At 39.6% G+C, this 24160-nt stretch overlaps 2 protein-coding genes across 3 annotated transcripts; both read right to left on the minus strand.

Moving 5' to 3' along the window:
- Positions 1-173: 173 nt before the first annotated feature.
- Positions 174-14667, minus strand: esr1 (estrogen receptor 1). The gene is given in 11 exon segments (XM_007547220.2): positions 174-2103; positions 2105-2363; positions 3726-3909; positions 5001-5134; positions 6151-6289; positions 8866-9019; positions 9110-9288; positions 9659-9775; positions 12265-12503; positions 13283-13708; positions 14395-14667. Coding segments are annotated over 11 exon segments (1917 nt in total). The 5' UTR covers positions 14406-14667; the 3' UTR covers positions 174-2028.
- Positions 14668-17664: 2997 nt separating this feature from the next.
- On the minus strand, positions 17665-21453 carry armt1 (acidic residue methyltransferase 1). 2 transcript variants are annotated; one of them, XM_016669476.1, is made up of 5 exons: positions 21348-21453; positions 20408-20513; positions 20090-20286; positions 19674-19839; positions 17665-19175 (listed from the first exon to the last, which is right to left on the minus strand). In XM_016669476.1, the coding sequence occupies exons 1-5, from the start codon at positions 21404-21406 to the stop codon at positions 18396-18398; spliced, it is 1308 nt and encodes a 435-aa protein (XP_016524962.1). In that variant the 5' UTR covers positions 21407-21453; the 3' UTR covers positions 17665-18395. The 2 variants fall into 2 exon arrangements, with proteins under 2 accessions (XP_016524962.1, XP_007547309.1); XM_007547247.2 differs by having other exon boundaries at positions 20090-20331.
- Positions 21454-24160: the final 2707 nt, after the last annotated feature.

Here is a 24160-nt window from a genome sequence, read left to right on the forward strand (position 1 = left end):
TTTTTTTTTAAAGCACTGTAAAAATTGTACTGCACTGAGGCCCTCCAGTAAAGCTAAGACTCGCATAAAAATTACAGATTTGCTTTCGTAAATGAAAAAAAACAAAACAACAAAACGAATCACTTACTTTGTAAATTGCTTGAAATGCCTTTAAAGAAAGGCAGTTTAAAAAAAAAAAAACTTTTTGTTTGAGCATGCACTTGAAGGTTTCCTCCGTTTAAGAAAGCCAAACAATCACTGGTAGTGTTTTAGTAGGTGGCTGTGATATGATAAAAGCGTGCTTTGTAATAACCGTCTAATTACTGCATTGTTTAAACTAATTCTGTAAAGAAAAAAAAAATGAAATAAGAAAATGGTTATTTATGTATGTACAGTTTGCTAATTCAGGAAGATTACTCTTTTTTGCAAATAAAACATGAAGTATTTACTTTTGTGGATTCCTGGACCTGATTTGTTGCATATATTAAAAAAAAAAGTGAGCAAAAGTTTCCCAACATCAGCCTTTATTTACACGCACAGTAAACACATGATAAGTGACGTCCGGTTTGGCTGGATTTATCCTCTAATTCAGTTTAAGTGGCCAAATACGCTCTTCTTCTGACCCTTTTTGAACATTTCCCACACATTTACGCTCTGCTGCCTGTCAACTGATTTTCTGAAATTCATAGATGTCAGAAAGTTCTTCTTCATATCAACACAATTCACACGAAATATAGAAAATCATAACTGAAATCTGAACTCTAAGGTCTTGTGGATAACACTCCTTGGTTCCTTCAGGGATACAAAATATCTTTGGTTTGTTTCAAGACAAAAAGAAAAAGGTTGCAACTTCCAGGACATTATTCTACTTTTTAAGAAACTTAAGGATCCTTTACAAACTGCTAAATCTGATCTAAAGTCTGTAATTAGTCCAGCTACTTGATCTCCAGGCTAACGCTGGATTACGATCAACAGTGTTCTGTTAGCATAGCACAATTAAATCTCCAAACAGAAACATGAGACAAAAGCTTTTATAGTTAAACAATAATAATATCTAGTTTTTGTTTTGAAGTTTTGAAGCAGTAGGAGAGAAAAGCTACTGGAACCTTCTGCAAATTACTTAAAACTTTTGTTTTTACTATAATTTATATAATTGTCCAACAGAAGGAACAAATCTGCATCCCGCTAAAATATTCCCCTCGTCTGACAGGAAAAGACCAGAAAAGATCGTTTGCAAACTTTCTTTAAAAGTACTGAAAAAAAAAAAAAATCAACTAAATTTAAAATTCAGAAGTCATAAATTTACCAGTTAGAAATTAGTTGTTATACTTAAATTAGTAGACGAGTAAATCCAGCCAAAGTCTGCATGAATTCAATGAATTACTGGAGCGTCAGACTGTGGATGAAAAGTTGAACTGAAGACCGCTCTGCCCCGCCCATCCCTCTGTTAAAGTCTCAGTGCTGAAAACACGCGCCAGGACACAAGCTCACATCAACATTTAGCATAAATTCAGAGAAAATTGCTGCAGGTAAGCATAGAAAACCCCTCCTGAACACAGACAGCAGTGGATAACGATTACTCAGCATATAATCCAGGTTTCCTTTAATCTGTAATCAGTGTGGGCTGGATTGATCTGATTCATTTTAGGCGTTTGACCTACAACGCTCATTTTAAAGCTGAATTGATTTAAATTTTGAGCACGGATGCAAATATGTGGCGTTTCATCTTCGCCAGTAATTGATGGGTGATTACCTCCTATATGCAAAAGTAAAAATAATGCCCATTAGTCCTTCAGTCAGAAGAAGTGCACTTTGGTCAAGATGAAGAACACACAAAAACTAGCTGCTCATCCTTTCAAATCACTGCGTGTCAAAGTCTGACAACGTCTCTGCAAAGCAAAAAAGACGAAACTCAGCAAATAAAAGGAACTGAGGCTCAGATTGTGCCGAGAAGCTGAAACTTCTCCCCATTTGGCTATAAAATTACATTCTCATTTATAAATTACTTTCTGATAAAATCAACGGAAACACAACCCTCAGCTGTCATTTTCAAAACTGCGTGCGTCGTTCGTAAAAACGACCGTTGCCCTCCGACTCACAGGACCTGGGTGCAGTCGGAGCGGGAGGCGCCGTACTGCAGGACGCTGGGAGCCGAGGGGGTTCTGATCAGGGCCTCGCCGCCGCCTCGAGGTCCGGAACCGGGCAGGGAGGAGTCGCCCAAACACACACCGCTGGTGGAGGGAGGAGCTTTGTCATCTGGAGACGAAGGCTGAGGCGGTTTGACCGGGTGGTGGTGGTGGGCGTCGAGCATCTCCAGCAGCAGGTCGTACAGAGGCACTTTGTTCTTGCATTTCATGCTGTAGAGGTGCTCCATGCCTTTGTTGCTGCACAGGCGCAAACGAAAAGGAGAAAAAATGAGGCTTGAGGCACTTTTATCAGTAAATAAGGTGAAACTTTAGATAAAAATGCATCCTGATGAGTCTAAAAACATCAGTTTCTGCTGTAAAATGCCCCCTAATTTGCTTTTTTTGTGTAAACTTAGATGCTCACATTGCAAATAAATATTAAAAGCATTCTATTACACTCTAAAAATCCACAGCTACAAATTGTAAGTGTTTTTTTGTCTTGTGGTTTTAATTTGTCAAATAATAAAGATGTCAGGTTATTCATGGAAGATGGTATTAATTTTGAAATGCAACATTTAGAGATTTCTTGTAAACAAGAAGGTTTTCACTTTTATTTCTCAAATGCATCATTTTTCATTCACAGATATAAAGGTGTTTTGCGTATGTGCGATTTGTCGTGACTGCAGGTTCAAGCTTTTAGCAGCTCAACTCTGCAAATGGAGGGGAAAGGTTAGCCCTCAGCATGATGCAAAATGCTGCTACAAGCGCTTAAAAACACCTCGACTCATTACGGCAGATCGGCGTTGTAATTAATGCAAATTATACGGCTCACCTTTACACAAACTGCTGTTTTTATGGTTTGCGTAAGACAAAAGTGCGAAAGAGGCAAGACTTTCAAACAAATCTGGAATCTAAAGTTGAGAAGAAGAAGATTGTTTGCTTTTGTATTGTAAACTTTCTAAGAAACTGCAGCATTAAGTACTGTAACATTCAGATGTATCAAAAGTTATAACACCAAAGCTGAGACTGAGAAGCGAATGCGCAGGAACTCAAAGTGTTTCCTAGTTGCTGCTGCCGCTAGTCTGGTGGAGCTGTGTGCATTTCTCCAAAATGCATGGAAGAATCAAAGCAACACTCCAGGTATGTTTTTGATGAGGGAGTCCCATTACAACATGATGTGGAACTGGAAAAAGTTGATTTCACCTACATTTAATCTTTCCCCCTTTAAACTAATCCTCAGAATAACTTAAGAGACATCACTCCTCTGGTCTGCTGGTCGCATCTGTTTGCACTGTGATATCTTTGCAGCTAAAAACCTTCTTTCTAAAGTCACATTTTTATATTTTGTCACCTTCCTAAAATAACGGCCTGTTATTTTGTAGCGAAAAGAAATTCTGGCAAAAGAAAGAAAGAAAACAAAATCATTTTGGCCAAAAAAGAAAAAAAAAAAGAAAAAAAAGACTTGGGCAATTATTTTAGGAAGGTGACGATTTTCACTCTTCTGAAGCCGTTCTGTTTAAAATTAACTAATGTCAAATGTGAAGAAGAATAAGAATAAAGCCTTCATCAAACTAATGTGGATCCAGCAGCGCTCCTGGGTCACTTCTCGTTCGGTTTTACCTCATGTGTCTGATGTGGGAGAGCAGCAGGAGCAGCTGGGCCTGCCGCCTCGCCTGCTGCTGAGCCGAGTAGCCCGATTGGCTGATGTGATGTATGAGTGCATCCGTGATGGTGTCCAGGATACTCTGGACGGCCGCGCTGTCGTGGAGGGGCTCCATTGTTCCGGTGCAGAAAGAAAACGCACCTGATGAAAGAGATGGAAGAGAATCCGATTACTGCAGCTCGGCTAATGTTTCAGACAAACGGAGAGAGATTCCAAATTAACGATCTGCAAAACTAATTTAACTTGAGTCAGACTCGTTTTAAAGCAAAAAATCCCAACTGCAGTTTGCTTTGACTAGGAGGTAATAAGGGTGAGTCACAGATATAAACGGAAAGACTAATTTAGACTGAAGCATTTTAATCATAAACCACACAAAAGTTCATCATGAACCAGCAGCTGAGCTCTCCGTCTCATCCCCCGGGTATTTCCAACTTCTCTGCTTCGTATATAGAATATCTCAACAAATACCCCACCTTTGCTGCTTCATGTAGTCAAGGCAACAGCTATCACGCATATTGACGATACAGGCCTTTTCAGAACACTCTGTTCGCCTAATTTGTTGCTCTCAGAGCTACACCTCTGTGGGTGCAGTTTGACACTGGTTAACGTTTGCTCTCCGCAGCAGAAACCAGAACTTGTGACACGGTGGGCATGCAAACAAAACTGTGAAACCTGGAAGCTTGTTTGTTTGTTTGTTTGTTTGTTTGCTTTTTTAACTGGTGATATGTCTCTAATATACACTCCCAGAAATTTTGACACAATTTTGTCACCTTCTTAAAGGTGTGTGTGTCGGTTTGTGTGTAAATGCTTCACAATAAAGGGACAGAAACTCTGGATTCCTAAATGTTTACATGTAAACGTTCAATATTTCTCCACTTTCAGATGAATAAAGGTCAAATCTGATGGGCAGACGGATGGATGAATGGAGGGACGGACGGAGGGACGGATGGACGGATGGACGGAGGGATGGATGGATGGACGGACGGATGGATGGATGGATGGATGGATGGATGGATGGATGGATGGATGGATGGACTGACTGATGGATGAAGGAACGAACGGATGGACTGATGTCACCTTTAGATAGAGGACAAAGGATTAATTTGTGGAATCAATAGGCCTTAAATTATTTTCCAAACTTTCCCAGACTGAGTATAAACCCTGTCCTCATGTCCACTGTCCTCATGTCCACTGTCCTCATGTCCACCTTCACGTTAAGCACTTTGTCTTACCAGAGTTGAGCAGGATGATCGCTTTGAGGCAAACGAACTCCTCCGGTTGGAGTTTGAGCATGCGGAAGCGGGAAGCGGTGGCCAGCAGCATGTCGAAGATCTCCGCCATGCCTTCAACACAGTCTCCTTCATTCCTGGGAAGCAGAATTTACAAACGCAGTTTGGTAAAAACATAAAAGCCGCCGATGACATAACAGAAACAGAGCCTAAGTTCTGGTCCGTGGAGCTCCGTCAAAAGAGAAGAAAAGAAAACCTGAGGCATTTTACTGCTATGAATCTATCCAGAGATTAAGAGCTAATCTACTGAATCACTGCACTGCTCCATTTACCAGTATGGCAGCAAAGTGAAGGGGAAGATGGATAATATCCAGTTACTTTAGTGCAAGATAAACTTGGATGGCACAAGGGCAGGGGAATGTGTCAGCCCTGACCCCACAGCATTTTAGTCATCACGTCCAATTGGCGAGGACACTCATTCAGGGACCGGGTTTTAGAGATAATTCTCCATAATACACTTTTGAATCAGATGGAGCCATCAGAGGGTAAAAGCTCTGTCTGCTGCTCGTCTCACTCTGCACTTTCCCTCCTCCTCCCAAAGGTAGATACTGTGGTCTGACCAGCCTGTTTACTCTGAACATGTGGGGAAATGGAGAGAACAAGCTGTGCCTGCAAAGCAGAAAACACCCTTATGTCTCCCTGCATCTCTATTTTCTACTCATCTCTGTCCCTCGTTGAGATCTCCCTGCTTTGCTTCCTTTCTTCTCTTCTCTTCCCTCTCTCCACTGTTCAGTTTCTATCATTCTTTGCATTGAAGACTTTGATTAAAACCAGGGCTGTGCTTTCCAGCTCAGCCCTGTGATGATTAGGAGGGTTATTTTAGGTTAGGGAGAGGCTGCTCTCCTCTCCACAGGGAGCTGATGATTAGTCTTCCACTCTGTGACAGATGTGTTGGGATGGCACAAAAGCTGGCAAGGTGTGAAATGGAAAATCTACAATGCTGATGTATCACTCTTCAAATGTGTCTGAGATGAAAATGGAAAGAAATGTGGAGGAGGGGCAGGAGTAAAAAAAATAAAAATAAAAAAATAAAGATAAACAGCCAATCGATTGGCACACCTGTTAATCTAAAGTTGGTAATAATCCTCTCTACCTGTCCAGTATTAGGTCTTGTGCAAAGATGAGTTTTCCAGGGCAGTGGATTGACCTCCAAATGAGTCCGATCATCAGCACCTCCAGCCACGAGCTCTCCAGCAGTAGAACCTGATCGTGGAGGGAGAGCTGCAGGAAACCTGGAAACAGGAAATGCACCACATCGACCTTTTTTTAAAGGAAGACGAAAACATCATTACTTTCACCTAAATGTGCATTACAACGAATTACAATGTCATTATAATGCACTAAGACTAAGATTATTCATTTTAGCAAACTGGGAAAGCTAACATGGTGATGTCAGAGCTTTGTAAACTCCTGATTGGTTAATCGTGGTGACGGACGATTAAAATGTTTCATCTTAATGGCAGGGTCACATTTTCATCAAAACCCATATGTTCACAAAATAAGCAACTCTAACAATTCAAAACTTATCTTTGCTGCTAAATTATTTAATTACTGAATAGGAAAATATTGTTTTTTTCAAAGTCAGACAGTAAGACAGAATGTCTTTATTAAAATTTCTTACATTTCTGATTCAAATTTCAAGTAATTTATGACTAATTGAATTAGTGAAATCATTCCACATAATTTGCAGGGATGCACTCGAGTGTCGTGTTGTGTAATAATAATGTTTTCTGTCCCCCCCCAACATCTTGCCAGCTATAAAATTCAAACATGATCTTGTTTTTGAGCAGTGGATGCTAATCTAAATGAATCCAGTCAAGGGAAAGCTTATCGCGGGCTCTCAGCTGTCTAAATTAACATGTAATTACAGCCAGTCTTTTCTAATTGCCCCCCTCTGTACCCTGTTTGGGACTCCTTTCAATTAAAGCTGTGTGTCTGGGCTTTTACTGACGCAGGAGGTTGTAATGCCTCAAAATCAGGATTTACTCTTCCTGTCAGATGAATGTGAGTTAGCGTGCGTTTTGCAGCTACACACCGTAGCTGCAAATGGGCTCGATGGGGTGCCGGCAGATTGACCAAACAATGCTCTCAAAGGTGATTACTGTAATTACCATCACCTTAATGGCTCTGCATTTGTGTGTGTTTGTCGTTGAGTAAGAACCCAGAACCACAAGGTTTGTCAAGTAGTGCATCATGATGAATGTTTACGAGGCGCAGAAATTTTGTAAAAAAAAAATAAAAAAAAATAAATCTTAGACACATAAGTAAGGTCATGATGCACTAGATGTGAGCTTACCTGTAGCTGTGCAGAGTTATTATTAATTTACCTACACTACCATTGAAATAAACAGCTTCCATCACAGATAATGGAGAAAAGTTTCACGACCAAACAAAAAAAGCTTGAGCTAATTTGACCGCCATGACAAGAAGTACTGCGAAGCATGGTGGTGGTAGTATCATGCTGTGTGGTTGTGTCACAGCCAATGGTGTTTGGAGTAACGAAAGAGGACTTCACACCAAAGCACACAGTTGGCTGGTCTACCAGGACAACAATCATGTGCACATCAAGCATTGTTTTCAAATGCATAAAGCTGGCTAACATTAAGCGTCTGGAACAGTTTTCAACTTTAACTTTTATTAAAAATGTGCTGATTTGGCTTTGACGTGAAGCCCATGGCTGGAAATGGACCAAGTGAAATCAACTCAAAGACTCAAAATATCCACCCAAAAGGATGCCAGAAGGGCTTTGATGGCTATTAAAAGAACGTGGTCAACAAGCAACTTGCTGCGCGATGTTTATCCAAACGTAAGTGTGGTTTTAAGGATTAGATAAAATCTACATTGAATCTAAATTTGTGCGCCCAGGTTTTACTAAAACGTAAGCCTGACTGCGGTTTTATAAGCCAAGCTTCAACTTCTTGCCAAACATTCTCAAGCTTTGAGTAGAGGCATTAGTTTGGAAAGGTGTTCTCATAATCTTTAGTAATTATGTGAAAAATCCTTTTTGGCAATCACAATAAAACCTATTTCTATTCTGTGTTGTTTGAACAAAAGCACCCAGCACTTGATTACCAAGAGGGGCTAATAGTAATGGGTCCCGCACACTAAGCTTCCTAGCAACAAAATAAGAGATATTTTCAACCTAAACTGATGAACACTAAAAGTTTGACAAGCCTTATTAACCGAGAGCATAATGTAGAAATAAAGAGCCCAAACTATTTTAACTATTTACAACTTGACTGTATCTCACAAGGTAGCATAACAATGGTTTTGGAATTTATTTTTTATGAAATGACACAAATTCAAGAGTTGAATTTGAATTTTTGGAGCTATATGTGCCACATACTTTGTTTTCTTCTCAGTAGGTTAAATGTGCATATTACTGAAAATATTCATGACTGCAGAAAAACATAAGACTTTACGAGATATTAAAAGTGAAATGATGTTAAAAGGTGTAAAATACTAAAAAACATAATCAGCGATATTGAGATCAATGACTCTGTTTGAGTATTAGCTATAAACCTGGGCCATTTTAGGCATGTAACACTAAATTAATTATTTAATATTTGTTTTTGCAGAATTAAAAAGACACTTTAAGCATTTAGTCTCTGCGATCTAAAAAGAACCCTTAAAGGCATTTTTAATCTGGGAGGGTTTCTGCAGTTAAGCTGAAATTGTTGTCTGTTTGATAGCTGATACTTGCAAACATTACCAGGAAATATTTAACTGAACCTCAAGTAGACAAGCAGAAGCAAATACATACAAAACAAATAATATAGGAGCACAAATTTAGACGTTTCTCTCCAACCTGGGAGCTTCTTTGCCCAAGCGATCATGTGGACTAGCTCCTTGTCGGCCATGCTGGTCAGCAGGGTCATCATGGTGACCTCAGTGTAGGGTCGGCTCAGCTTCTGACGGGAGCACAGGATCGGGGGCTCAGCACTCTGAAGGAGAAGCAGAACCTGGAAACACAAGAGGTGAGCGTTGATGAGTATCAGGTAAAAATTACAAAACATTTTGTAAAAGGTTGGTTGCAGTAAAACAATGAGCACCTGATCAGACGGCAGGCCGGTCACTGAGGATCTCGCCCCTCCAAGGGCACTGCTGCGTCTCCTCTTATCATGATGAGGTGCCTCTTTGTGCTCCAGGCCTTTTCCAGTCTTTTCTCTGTGGCCGACACCCGTCTGTCGTTTGTCGCGCTGCAGAACGCGACCGCGGTCTTTTCGCACACCTTAATGACAGAACATGTCATTACGTAAACATAAAACGCTTCCTGATGACTTCTGCACATCAGATCTTCTGGTTTTACCACGTCTAATATCTATATTACATGAATGATGTGGAGAACATAAATAGCTGGAGTGTGTTAATGAGCAGTTGCACTCGTTTGAGAGAAATCTCAGGGTCTTGGTAAGGTTCATGCGTATCTATGTCTAACAACACTCTCTTCTAATTAGCACAGCATTGATTCATCAAAATTGGTTTTCAATTTCTGAGGAAGAATGTGTGTAGCTTAGCATGCAAGTTGTCAAAAAAATAAGTCTCTATAAAAATTGTATGACTAAAAAGAAAAATGAACAAAAAAACAGTAATCTTCTCACCTCCTTTCATCATACCCACTTCGTAACACTTTCTAAGTCGGCAAGCCTGGCAGCTCTTCCTCCTATTCCTGTCAATAGTACACTGATTGGTCGCTGGGCACATATAGTCATTGTGACCTGAAAAGGGAGAAAATCTATTACTTTTAGACTGTAAGTTTAATTTTCCATCCAAAATTGAGCTATTTAGCAGCCAGGAACACTCCATTCCCTTTCCTAAATTAATCTATGATGAAGAAAATTAAAACATGGCATCTTGGCTTTGCCATTGCCATGGATACTATTGGTTTCTGTATGATCCATCATTCTTTGCAAGATTTTCCATCAATATGCTTCAGCTTCAACTCATTAACTAAGCCACCAAACAGATGAAGTTCCTCTGTGCACATGGAGATATTGATATTGTGAGGCTGGAAAAATGTGGTCAATAGCTTATTAAAAAATGCTTCTTTTTTTTATTTTCAAGCAGTTCACCAACAGTTTTTAAGAAATAAAATAAGAAATCTGCTCAATGTATGTAAGATGTCTTCGTCTTCTCTTTATCTGTGGAGGGACATTAATCAAACTTTAGTTGCCTCTTTGTTTTCACACAAGCTTGCAGGTCATTTACTTGGTATAATAAAAGTTAATATATCATAAAGCTGGAACTCATTTAAGCATTTAACCTTTATCGCTTCATTTTTAGTGGATATTGTAGCTGTTTCTATGAAGTAGAGGGAGGGATCAGGGAAACACTGGGGCAAAAATTATCAAATCAAAACTGATCACTCACATAGAAAACAGTGGGATGTGGGAATCTCTTTAAGAACTCTAGCTGTACATAGGATAAAAACATAATTATTAAAATATAAATACTTTGTGTTTCTAACATTCTCCATTTTAATAAGATTTCAATTTGTCAAGAAAGATTTTGCTCTGATTAAAAAAGAAAAGTCTCCATCTGCATCAACAGCCTAACCTTTAAATTGCCTTCCTGTGCAATTCCACTCGATTCTCATCTCCCTTCACTGCTGCCTCTGGGATTTCTCCCATTGAGCTAGATTTATCCTTTGAACAGAAGGAGGAGTTGTGAATGTTGACATCAATTTTGTGCGCTGCTTTAGAGCAGCAGTCCACCTGCCGTTTTAGCAAGGGCAGCGGAGGAAGTGACCGAAGCCGTTCAGTCCGTGTTCGTCACGCTTCCATGTACTGAGCAAATACAGTCGGAACAAGACAAACGTTTGATAAATTTTATTGCTGGCAAAGAGATCATTGGTCCACTCCCCACGGAGTTTGGCAAAAGTATAATATTTCATTTGGCCCCAGGAAGGAAGTGGGCAGGCTAAATGTTAGAGAATCACAACTTCCAGTAAACTAGATCCATTTTTTCAAACTTCAACAGAGTCCAGTTCTCCAGCCACCAATCATTTCTCAACAGGCGAGGATCCAGACCCTTTGTACGAAGCAAAGTGTAGAACAAGGGGCTGTATTTTACCAGGTCATCAACCACCTGTCCTGGATCAAAACCAGTTGAAGGGCTGCAAATGGCCCCCATGACCAAACTTTCGACACCTCGTTTTAGAGAAACCGTTTCACCATTACAATAACTATTGTGTATCATGTGATGTGCAATAATTTATTTTCCTTAATACCCTGAAAGAGAAAAAAGGCTGTCCAAGCCAACCTGCCACATAGTGAAGAGTAATTGCCCCCTAAGCTTAATTTATCGCCACTCTTGGCAGGAACCATTGCCATGAAACCCTTTAAATAACAGACAGTTAATCTTTGGTGTGTAGCAACTTTGGTTCAGTCTTTGTTGGAGACATCTGAATACCTTAAGTGTGCTTGAGCTTAAGGTCATAAGCTGAAGGCTTGGACGTTAGGATTTATGGATCCATCAGTATTTACAAGTCTATGAGTGCTGCATTGTTTCAGGATGAATCAGTGATGCACTCAGAGTAATTTTGACAGGTCTTCCACTGGAGGGAAAGTTTACCACTCTTCCATGTTGCGTGTTTGTAGATAATTGTTCTCGCTGGAGTTCAAAATCCTTTGTAAACCTTTCCAGACAAAAGGCGCTGATTTGTTTTTCTTAAGCTCAAGATTGTTGTGTGCTGCTTTTCGTCTGCTTTGTGTTGTCACAAGGAATATTTTTCAGGGATTTATTTATGGACTGGCAGTAATCAGGCTTGTCTGTGGTGAGGGAAATAAACCCCAAAAATTTGGTTGTTCAAAGGTAAGTCATAATTTAATTAAAAAATGGAGTCATATCGTGACACAGAACTAAGATTGTTTGGTATTTACTCTGGTCAAAAAAAGAAAAACAATCTTTGGGGGGTGGGAGGGTAAATACTTTTTTGAAGACTGTAAGGCCCAACAGGTGGAAGGAAGGTGGAGAGAAAAAACAGGAAATGGGTTTTAGCCTAAATTACGGTCCTCATCGTCTTTCTCTACAAGAAATATTTTTCATTTAAGCAAACGACTTCATTTCTCTGGCTGACGAGAGAGGCACATCAGAGCACATTCATAATTGTGGTCTGATGAGTTCTTTCATGTAGCTGTTCTCAATGACAGATGTAATAAAACACATGATTTAAGCTTCATAATGTCACGGCGGTCTGTCTCCCTACCCTGAATGCTCCTCTTGAAGAAGGCCTTGCAGCCCTCGCAGGACCACACCCCGTAGTGGTACCCGGAGGCATAGTCGCTGCACACAGCACAGAAACGTGTCTCTTTAGCCATCTCAAACCCCCCGGCTCCGACTCCGACTCCGACTCCGACTCCGACTCCGGCTCCCAGCTCTCCCACACTGCATGCCTCGTCACGGGCGTCACACTGGTCCTCTCTGGAGGCCGGCTGGTGACTGGATCTGCAACAGGCCGTGAATTTTAATTTGGCGATTTGGTGTTCTCATCGAGACAGTTTGTGACGCCAGTGAAACTACACAGATAACAGATTTTATCAGCATTTAGCCAAAGAGTGAAACACATTAAATATATCAAGGATGCGAGATAAAATTATTTTCTGTATTTAAACCCTAAAAAAACAATAAAAGATTGAATTGAACTCTGGCTTAAATAATGACAGAGGCTAAGACCAGGCTTCTGTTTTCCACTTAAATCAGGAAACGTGTTTGTGTACTTCTGTTGCTCTTACATATTGTTCCTCTCTCAAGGTCCTTCACAACGTCCCTAATCTCTGGAATTAGAAACCCCGGACAACGCTTGATACTTTCTGTAGAGATAGCGGTGGTGTTTGGCTGAAAGCAGCAGATTAAGAAGCTGTGTGGTTAACTAATTATGTTTGTTTAAATGGCATTTTGGAGAAGATGCAACTAAAAATGCCAATGTCATTACTCATAAATTGCAAATCCTTTGTTCCATTTCTTTTTTGTTTTTTTTTCTTTTTTACTTCAATGAGCAGTGATTGCACATAGGTAGCAAAACGGGACCAAAGTGTATAAAAACTGAAAATAAACCAACCAGCCTATTTTCTAAATGTGAAAATCAGCTACACTTTCTCCAAACTTGTGCATAATCTTAGAAATCAAAGCACTGTAAAAGGGACTATAGTCACAAAAAAACCAAAAACATAATTACTCAATTTTACTGTTTTAAAGACACAGAGAAGCATTTTTAATTCCCATACCTGTAAGCTGGCGTTGAGGCGGTTTCCAGATAGTGGTGGCTTGGAGGATGCATAAAGGGGCTGAGCCTCGGGCTGGTGGGCACAAACACAAGAGGACTGGTCGGCCCACTCCCCAGAGAGTGCAGGCTGCCATCCGACGGTGGTCCCTGGGCGTCCAGAGGAGCAGAGAAGTAGCCAGTGGTAGAGTGGCTGTAAAGAGGCGTTGGGGCAGGGGTGGGGGTGGCATAGTCGTACGTCCCTTCCAGGAAGTCAACAGCAGCTACCCCTCCGGAGCCCCGGCTCTCTTCAGGGTACATGTCACTGAGGGGGGCACGGGGTGAGGGTGGGAGACGTGGTGAGGAGAGGGTCTCCAGCTCTGAGGAGGCTGGGCTTATCCTGGGTCTGAGTGCTGGTCCGAACTCCTGCTTGCTCTGCACCGGGTTCTGCCTGAGCAACATCACAGCACAGCAGCAGTGATAAGCAACATGATTTAGACTTGCTCTCCCATTTGCTGTGTGGGAGAGCGTAGTGCTGCTCTCCCTCTCTCTGGGTCTCGTCTTTCCCAATAAGTCCTGTCAAACAACTTGGATGGACCAATAACTGCTTCTCCTCTGTGTGCTTGAAGCTTCTGCTCTCAAGCTCCAAAGGAACAAAAAGAAAAAAAAAATACAGCTAGAAAAGACTCCTCCCAATCTCACTTTATTTTTTCACTGTATTTTTTTTTTTTTTACTCTAATAGATCTCTACTAAAGTGTGAGAGTGAGGGAAAGCAAGTGGGAGAGAGGAAAAATAAAAATAGTGATTCCTAAACAACTTCCTTGTCCTTTCCTCCTCCCCCACAGCTATTTCTAATTTACCTTTGTCTTAGACTGAAAAGCTCTTTATTCCTTACAGCTGGATTCCAGATTGAATGCAACTCCCAAAGTAGCAGCGTGTGTTTGTGTGTGTGTCTGAATATTCACCCCTCATTTAGCTGATATCGAGCACTCTGCGAGTATCACCAGTCTATTTCCTGCTAAATTATTACCCAACAAACACACAGTCGCTGGCTAAATCACAGAGCAAATCAGATACACGTAGACTAAACACTCAAACAGCAGAAAAAGCCGAAACTAGCACGAGATACAACTCACCTCTTATACATGAATCATCCTCGGATATGCTGCGCAACGGCGACTAATTCCCCTTCTCTTCCTCTCTGCCTGCCTCACAGGCATTTAGGTGGGCTCACCGTACTGAGTGGGAACAGTGGAAAGGTTTAAAAAAGGATAAACAAATTAAAGATGCAGCCAAATCAATAAGTGTGGTGTGTTTAAGAGCCAGGTCACCATAACACGGCAAACAAAACCGGAGGTCAAATCTCATTCTGACAGCCAATAATTACACAATCAATCCCATTTCAGGGTATTTTTCATGATTTAGATGTAAAAGGGGAAAAAAATGGTTATAAGAAATAATAAAGTATAAAACAAAAATGTCTTCTGAGTATTTATGTTAACTGGATTTATTCATGTACATGTGAAAACATTAGTTTATAAACAATATTAAAAATTAGACAACTTTGTTTCCCCTGTTTGCCTGAAATTAGATCCTGCTTTAGGTCAGTTGGGATAATCTAAATTATTCATATTTGCCACAAGCCACAAAAATTAGACTCCTTCAAGAGTTTACGTACATTTCCTTTTTGATCATAAAGTTAGTTTGTAATTGATTGGGTGGTGAACTTGCAGTCATGACTCACTGGGAAGACTCCTTTGTGTCTAGGTTTTCACTTCCCGAAATGTTGCTTCAATATTTCATCTTAATGTTTGTTCCTCATGGCGCCATCCATTCTGAGAAGCGCATCAGCTCCTCAGGAGCAAAACGGTGACACAGTGATGCCGTCACGTTGCGTCCCTATTCTTCAGTTTGGATGGCGTTCACAGGTTTGCAAGCTTCCCTGTTTTCCTCATTACGCAACAACTGATAATATGATCAAACGCTTTTGTTTCATCACATCAAAGGACATGTTTCCAAAATGTATGATCTTCGTACCTGAGCAAATTTGCTTTCAGAAATGGTTTTTTTCTTTCTTTGAGTGGCCTTTCAGCCCCTACAAACACAGGATTCGTTTCACTGTAAATAATCAAACTTATCAGCTTTGACCTACATCTTCACATGTATTTTGATTTTATGCTCAGGTTGATAAATTCATCACCCAAAACACATTATGTTTAAGACACAGAACCAACATACATTCTGAAATATATGATAGTGGAAATTTTACCAAGCTGTTTATAGTTGTGTAAACTTGCTTGAATAAAAGCGAAACCTTCAGGCATTTAGAAACCGTTCCAAAGAATGACCCAGACTTGTGGAGGCTTGTGATTCTCCATCTGACATTTTGGCTGATTTGTTTTCATTTTCCAGTGATGTCATATAGCAGTGCATCTGCATGTCTGCCGGCGTTTAACTCGTATATCTTGAGTTAACCTTACACAAACTTATAAAGCCATAACATCACAAAGAGAGCCTTCCCACATTGCAATGTACAAACTTCTGATTTGAATTAATTGATTAAAAAGTTTAAAATGAAAATTCTAGCATTTGGCAAACTACAAATCTTTGGTTAAAAAAAAAAGCAATGGTAATGTATGTTTTTCTTTTTTCACTGTAGATTATCTGTTTTCAACTGCATTTTATGTTCAAAAGAGAAATTGTAGGGTTTGCTCCTTAAATGTTCAGGCATCAGATGTCAAGGCAAGTAAAAAAAAAGGTGAGTCAAGACGACTTTGAGAAATGTAATTTCTCTCTACAACAGGTTTTTAATCTGCAAGAATAAGAGATATGGTCAAACAAATATATATTGTTCAAGAATATAAATGAGAAGTTCCTTCTTTTTAAATTCATACGCAAACAATGAACACCACATTGACAAAGTTTGACACAGAGCCCTCATCTCAATTGTTAAGGAGCATATTTCTTGACTTACCCTTCCGATTTCCATGACAGGTCAAGTGGAAAACTAGCAGGTCTGATTATACATATTTTTGTGCAATTGCCCCGGAATAAACTTAAGACATCAGGAAACACGAAGGGTGGGAAATAAACGACCTAAAAGGCACAAAGATAAGTGACTTCTTGCAGTAATTGAACTTATTTTCATCTAAGGTCTCACTGACAAAGCAGACCTTTTATCTTTTAAAGAATATCAATCGTGATGCACATTTTAGTAGCAACTTCCAGCGGTTTTGTCAAGTGGTCTCCAACCTGAACCCAGCCATGTAAAAGGTCAACAGGTGAGCAACAAACTGATGTGACACTCAATATTGAATGTGAACTGCATCGATTCAAACAGTGGGGTGAGAAAGTATTGCCCCCCCTTCAAATAACTGTCGCAAAAATGCTGTAGATATGTCTCAGATCATTAGACACATTTTATTCTCTCACTAAAGTGAATACAAAAAAAAAAAACATTTTTAAAAGATGACTATCCAAACTAACCTGGCCCTATGTGGAAAATGAATAGCACCCCTTTTAAAGTCATGATTAACCACATTTTATTTTTTGAAAACTGAAGTCAATTTCCTTAGCTACATCCAGCTCAGATTACTGCAAATAGAGCTATTACTGAATCATTATTGGGAAATTTTTCATTATTATAAGAACCCACCATAATAGCAAACATTACGGTCAGGATCGCGGTTATTTTTTTATGTTAGTTCCATCAGAGCATCAGTACATAACTATTTGAAAATATGAAAAAATGCAATTAAAGTGCACTTTATTTTTAACACTAAATCTTCACTACTCAGCATGGTGAACTACAGTCACATATTGGATAATAGTGTTTTAATATCTTATATGCTGTGATGAAGCCCATCAGTAATTGCCAATAAAAATAATACAGTGACTTTTTAAATCCTGATCACATATCTTTATTGCAATAAGGATCACAACACATTGGGGAAAAAAGTAAGTTCATTTTGTTCACCCCTCCCAACTGTCAGATCAGTGGAACCAGGTGATTGACTTAAATGTTTCAGAAAGTGCAGACTTACCAAAATTACTCCAAGAGTACATCGACAAATCATCCAGGAGGTCACAATATAATCCAGATCAACATCAGCACATTAGATTAAAAAAATCTCCATGACCTCAAAGACATTTGGCAAAATATTCTGTAAACTGGAAGGAAAAACCGAACTTTCTTCAAGCTGTGTGTTCTGTTGAATCGGGGTTAAAATTATCAGCATTTCCAAACACTGCTGTAGGAGTTTGATGGCCTGCGGTTGACTTGTTCAGAAGTTGGAAAAGCTGTCGTAATGCATAGATTAATTCTGCTCTCTACCAGAAAGCGGGAGTTTTAATTTGCTCAACGTTTCATTTGTGTTCTCAGTAAAGGAACACAGAGAAGATATTTGTTGCATTAATTTATTAAATAAGACCTGAAAATAATCACTTTGCTCCAGGAACCCATTTAATTAACAGCCAAGTTTCAAGCCACGATCATTCATTTTTGTCAATTAGTAAAGAGTATTTGTTTTTTACCTCCAAAACAGAAACAGCACATTAAAGTCATCTCACTCCTACATCGTCCCTATACCCACTTTTATTACCATCAACATTTATTCAACTGAGGAAACAAACCTTCCACAGTGCTAGATCAGTTAAATGATTTTCTTGTTTTGCAATTTGTGATGAATTAAAAAGAAAAATCACAAATAACCATTTTAATACCACCAACGTTGCAGCTTTACGGTTAGATTTAATAAACCCAAAATATAATTTTAGGTTTTCTATTCTATTCTGCATAAACTGTAAACATTTTGACTTAATTCGAAGTGTAAGATACACAAGTTATCTGCAATGTAAACCGAAAGTGAGATATTAGCGATGTAGACAAATGTACAACCATTGGGAGCTGTAGTTCAACTTATAATTTGTTTAAAAATTATGACATTTTACATATTAGATGGCATTGATATATACAGTCTGTTCTTGTGCATTTCGTGAATAAGTTTGAAGTCCTTAAAAAGAACCTTTGATAACTTTGTCTCGTTATGGCTTAATGGCAGCACCTAATTTTGATGCTTTCTTACAGTAAAATCTGATAAAGTCCAGTCGTCCCAGTCAAATCCTGAGGTCATGCTTACTACTCCAACTTTGGGCCGTGGAATTGAATAACAGCGTACTTCCCATTGGTCATCCATGATGGGTCTTGGGTGCTCAGCTTCTCCCCCTGTCCCGGCTGCAGACCGACCTGCACATTGGCTTTGAGGGTTCTCAAACTGCATAGCGGTGCAGGCTCAAAACCTCTCAGTGCAGTACAGAAATCCACCGTGTGGCCCCAGGCCCTGTCCCCAGTCAGCTTCCTGTAGTTGAGATCGCCTTTAAATAGCACCAGGTTTGCTTCCTGCAGGGTTGCGTACAGGTCGGGCGCATCAGCTGCCATGTCGCAGAACTCGTGGGGCTGCGTCCAGAAAGGATGGTCGTGATAGCTCCAAATACCCTCATTGAGATAGCTCTGCCACTGGTAGCCACTCTTACTCATCCACTTATGATTGGCTGCCATGGTCTGCCGGATGGTCCACTGGAAGTCGTTAGCCGTGACATCAGAGACGAACCACGGAAAGCATTTGCCGTGAAAATGAATGTGACGCACGAGGCCCGAAGACACCAGAAAATCTGCTAAGACTAAGTCAGTCACCAGCTCAAAGCCAGCATTGTCTAGCACAATGTCAACTCTGTCTGCAGTTTTTTGCCCTGACCCCTCCGGCCTTCTTGACGAAGTAAGAGTCAACCATACCATGTTGGAGTCATTCACCAAGATGAAAGACTGTAAGCTGGGGAGGGAATCTATTGGACTAGCCTTCTGGGAGTTCTCTTGACCAGCAGAGATGGAAAGATCACACTTGTTCCCCCAGAGAGAAACCTAGAGGAAGTCAAACAGAAAGCCATAAATCCATGTGATCCTTTTTCTTCTCACTCATTGTTGTGATTCTTTGTCAATGTTACATTATTTTTACCAGATAAAAAAAAGTGGGGTTTTGTAGGGGAAAAAACCCCTCTTCTATATACGGTATTTATGTTACCAGTATATCCTAAATACCGTACAGATCTATTACATTTATCTATTCTAACAACACAACCAGGTTAATGTTATAAAAGATTTCTTCATTTTAAAATGATTTATAAAATAGTGTAAAAAAATAGTGATATGCTTCACATTTACAATATTTTGGTGAGTTAAAATGCAGTTTTAATTCAAAGCTGGGTGACCGTTACATTTATTTTTTGGTCATTCGTTTTCCGAAATATTTAATAATCATACATTTACATATTCTAATAGGACTCATTCTTCTGTTAAATCAAGCCTGTATGTTCCCCTTACTCTGCAGAGCACTTGATACTAACTGTTAAAAATACTGACCTGGAGCAGTTTGTTGAAATGTTCAGACAGCTGGTTCTCTGATAGCTTCTCCATGCTCTTCTGAACATCTCCCAGGTAAGTACACAAAGCCATCACAGCCTGCTGAGACTCAAAAAAACTTTGGGTCTTTCCCTCGTTAAAGACGTCAAAGTTGTTTATTGGAGGACTGAAAAAAAAAAAACACAACAACAATCAAAAGAAAATTTACTTCAAAATAAAATAAAATATAGCTAAATGCACAACAAAAAGGTGTATACATGGTTTTAGTCTCAAGGGAAAATACCCATTCCAAATAAAACCTTGTTAAAAATACACTTCTTTAATGACAAAGAAGCTTGTCGAACATATCCAACATCAACATTTTGGATCAGAAGACTTATGTAAAAAAAAAAAAAAAAACGGTAAATCCTACTCACTTCAGCCAGATTGCCTCTTGTATTCTCCTGTACATGTAGCACTCCACATACAACCAGGGCGACTTGAACCAGCTAACAAGCTCCTGGTCACCCAGCTGTCTCTGCTGTCTCTGCATGTACTGGTTCCAGGACTCTGTGTCTGACAAGCCGTCCATCAATTCCAGTAGTGGCTTATCGGTTTGTAGCTCATTCCTCAGCTTAGACAGTAGAGATATTGCTTGTTTCTCCGCACTGATCCCCTCCTTTTCAAAGGAGAATAAACTTCTAAAACAACCCCTATTAAACATTGAAAATGAACTGAACAAAAACATCTCTTACCTCACCATGTTCCTCAAAAAACTTGTTTTTGTTACGATGTATGGTGTCTATAGCTTTAGTCAAAATGGTTGGCATTCTGTCTCTTATAGTCAAGTAAGCAAATGACCTAAAGAAAAAAAAGACAAGTTACTCACAGAATTAGGTGCTGAATGAAGAGCCATTCATCTACATTTACTCTCCTCTAATCCACAACACTTAATCGAAATTGGACACATTTTTTTCTAATCTAGACTAATGTAAGACTATAAATCAATTTCAGTTCTTGAAATCTATATTTAACTGTAGAAGCCCCAAAAGATTTTAACAATATTTCTGGGCTTCTTAATCACCTTACATGCAGTCCAGCCTGAAGATCACAATACAGAGACAAGTAAAACCTAGACAGAATTATTTTATACAGAGACATTCTATAAAACAGTTTTCAATTCATTGAACCGTTTTGTAATTTGTGATAACTGAAAAAAAGTGCAATTAATAGGTTACAAAGGATACAGCTTGAGAGCATACCACTTAAAAGTGTTAAACATGGACAGAATAGTCCCAAACTGCTGGAATACTAATAAACTGTTTTTATTTGTGAAACCTTTCTTCAAAATGTGAAATTTGTGGGGCAAGACTGCCTTACATGGTGTCCAGCAGTCTTGAAACTACCCTTGGCATCAGATGACGGTAACAATTAAATTGGCTAATTATTTGGTAGTATATTAATACTTATACTTAATATAATAAGTCAAATCTCCAATACTGAAGTTGAATTAATTAAATGTGATGCTCATCTATAAACGCAGACACGGAGTAGCTCAAACAAGATATGTGTTAGCATTGAGCCACCGGTACAGCCTGGGACTCTGCTATCATATGACTATTGGTTAAATACATCATTATATTTTCCCACATTGTAAAACACACGAGAAAGTCATTCAATTAGCCATCAACATACCCCGTCACTTTGGCAGACAGTGAAGAAGGAACTCCGTAGCCAATTTGACCCGCCGCCATTGTTGTTGCAGAGGTAAGCAATTCAAATGTAAACTTTATTGACAACACTTACACGGACATTGCCGAAGTAACCAACTGAAACTTGTGAACAAGTTTTTTGCTTGTCTTTTAGACATAACCAGTAACAACGCTAAGCATCATTCTCTTCAGATTTTTAAAAAAGAAGAATCTGACATGTTTATATTGCTGTAGAGTCGTAGTGTTACGTTTGTTTTGAGTTAGTTGTGATGCTGCCATCTAGCGGCTAAAAAATAGACTGCAACTTCAACACTTCTTCAAAGACGACGTTGCCCTCACGTTCATAACAGTATTTTAGTTATTCTTTTAAAATGTGTTCGCTCTCGGGATGTCTCTTTTTGGAATTGTTACCGCACTGCGCATGTCAAGTTTGTTGTTTCCGGACGCAGCCAGAGCATCCTGGGTTGCCTGGAGCGACAGTTGTCATGGAGATATTGATTCGCCCTTTCAGAACAGGCCAGAATTCGAACCCCCCTGGGGTCAAATTAATGGATGCCAACTGCCGTTAAACTCTAAAAAGAACAAGGGGAGAGGGCCCCCCACGCTACCCCCAAGCACAACCCCCCACTCCCCAGGGCTCTTTGGCGGGAAAATAGGAGGGTTTAAGAGGCTATCTAGTGGGAAATAAATTATTCTTAAGTTAGTTTCAGTTAAGCAGTCCAATTAAATATTAATAGCATAATATATGATTGTGTAAGAGAGACAGAATATAGTTAATGTCACATGTGAATTCAGTTATCTTAGCTTGTAACTCTGTGTTTAACTGAGTTGGTGGAACTTGAAAGAGAAATGTAAATGTGCTGTACTGCCTGTTGTGATATAAAACACCTAACCTGTAAAATAGAGACTTGGGAGAGCATTAAGCCAAGAGGTCATATGAGGGATTGAAGGTCTGGATACAGGATAGGGCTTCCTCCAAGTTTGAAGGACATACCCAAGTGATTGGCCACAGTCACATTTTACAGGCTGCAAAGATCTATCCATTAATCCTGGCCGTGTTTTTTTCCCCCTCTCTCAGATCACTATAGGAACAAGCAGGCCCGTCGTCAGGATGCTGGGGTCCCTGAAAGCAGGAGTCCAGCTGCGTCCACCTCCGGTGTTCATCCACCACGGGCCTCCCATCCCCCCGCCGGGGCCCTGCCTGGCCGGATCTGTTTTTCTAAACCGAGAGAGGAGTGACTCACCACTCCGGTTTTAAAACAGGCCAAGGACGAGGGGGAGGGCAGCAGCACACGTTAAAAAGCCCTGTTTAAGCGGGCCGCTTTCAGCTCAGCACAGATGCACCAGGCCTGCTGGTTTTGCTGTCTGGAAAACTGTGCACTGGCACAAATGTGGCATTAAAAGTGTTTATTGCAGAATACGTTGTTGATTTAAAAATCGATTACTGCAAGCCAAATCAGTTTAACGGAGATCAGAGGTGGGGTAGTCATGTGAAGGTCCAGTCAGGATCTCTTCAGAAAAAGCTGTTCTGAGAAACAGCACAAATTATTGAAGAGGTGCCGAATGAGCAAAGACGTGCAAAACTAAAACTAGTGATTACAATGTATTCACCTTTGTGACAAAACAGAAAGGTGGCCCAGTGATAAGATAGACAACAGTTTATCTGCTTCTTTCAATGAGCCCCTGCTGTGGGTCTTTCAGCAAACTAAACATGCTTTTGTTCATCTGTCTTTTCCCCCTACTACTGCTCCACTAGTGGCCTCTGTCAATGTTTTGCTTGTAACACGTGTATAGTACTTTATTTTAGGGCCCTATGCATGATATTGTTTGCCTCTTTTTATATTAGCAGGGTAGAAGCTGGAAAGATCCTTATGAGTTCTGCTTCACAGACTTTCTCCCCCCTCCTGTATCACCCATGTCCATTTACATAGAGTCTCCGCCCAACCTCCTCCTGCAGTGCATGCATTTTTACTAAGCTAGAACTTGCTTAGTCTGGTTCTTTTCCTATTAAGTAGAAATACTTTAAAGGCCTGGGGGGGAAAAAGGCTGTTTACATTGTGACAACCTCAACCAACTTACTGATGACAACATCTGATGACAAAATATTGACACAAATCCAAAGTGCAGTTGTGAGAAGGTCCTCCTACACTTCCTGTGCCTCAGAATAGGCAACATGTGTGGTTTAGCTGAAGTTCTGTTCTTTGACACTCCTTTCCTCTACTGAAACCTGTTGCAGTGAAAAGGTGAATTTTCCACATAGTTAGTAATTTCACTGTTTTTAGCAGTCAGTATCTTTATTGTTCAATATTCACTGCCTATTTTCACATTAGTGTGAGTTATTTTTGGATTATGTTGAAACATGAACATCTTGTAATAAATCATCATGTCTGTATTAATTAAGCTTTTTAAATCACATTTACTAAAACTACCAACAACGCTCAAATCAATATTCATATACTTTCTGTGATTTTGATTGATATGTAGTAATGTTTCATATCTTTTACAAACTTCACAATGGAAACACATTGTAGAATCATTTGAAAGTAAAAAAAACAAACTAATAAAAATAAATTAGAATTTAGAATAAAGTAAATGGATGTGAAAGAATTGTACTCATTTGTTATGTCATCATACCCTCTTTTAGATGTGTTCTTACATAGGGTTAGTTGTGTGTTATTTTTAATAATGTATATTTTACCTTATTACATATTTTACTTTAAAAAAGTTCCACATTTAGTTTTTTAACTAGAGGGTAAATGACTTAAAACGTTTCTCTTCAACCCTTTTACGACCAAA

This window comes from Poecilia formosa, unplaced genomic scaffold, assembly GCF_000485575.1.
Source record: "Poecilia formosa unplaced genomic scaffold, Poecilia_formosa-5.1.2 Scaffold1, whole genome shotgun sequence".
NCBI classification, from domain to species: Eukaryota; Metazoa; Chordata; class Actinopteri; order Cyprinodontiformes; family Poeciliidae; genus Poecilia; species Poecilia formosa.

What these genes read in the sequence shown, in the direction of transcription:
- armt1 (XM_007547247.2), bottom strand. Translation starts at nt 21,406, where the DNA reads ATGGCGGCGGGTCAAATTGGCTACGGAGTTCCTTCTTCACTGTCTGCC. An exon ending in CAAGAGGCAATCTGGCTGAA is followed by an intron (nt 19,840 to 20,089) that starts GTGAGTAGGATT and finishes TTTTTTTTTCAG; the next exon opens with TCCTCCAATAAACAACTTTG. An exon ending in ATTTCAACAAACTGCTCCAG is followed by an intron (nt 19,176 to 19,673) that starts GTCAGTATTTTT and finishes GACTTCCTCTAG; the next exon opens with GTTTCTCTCTGGGGGAACAA.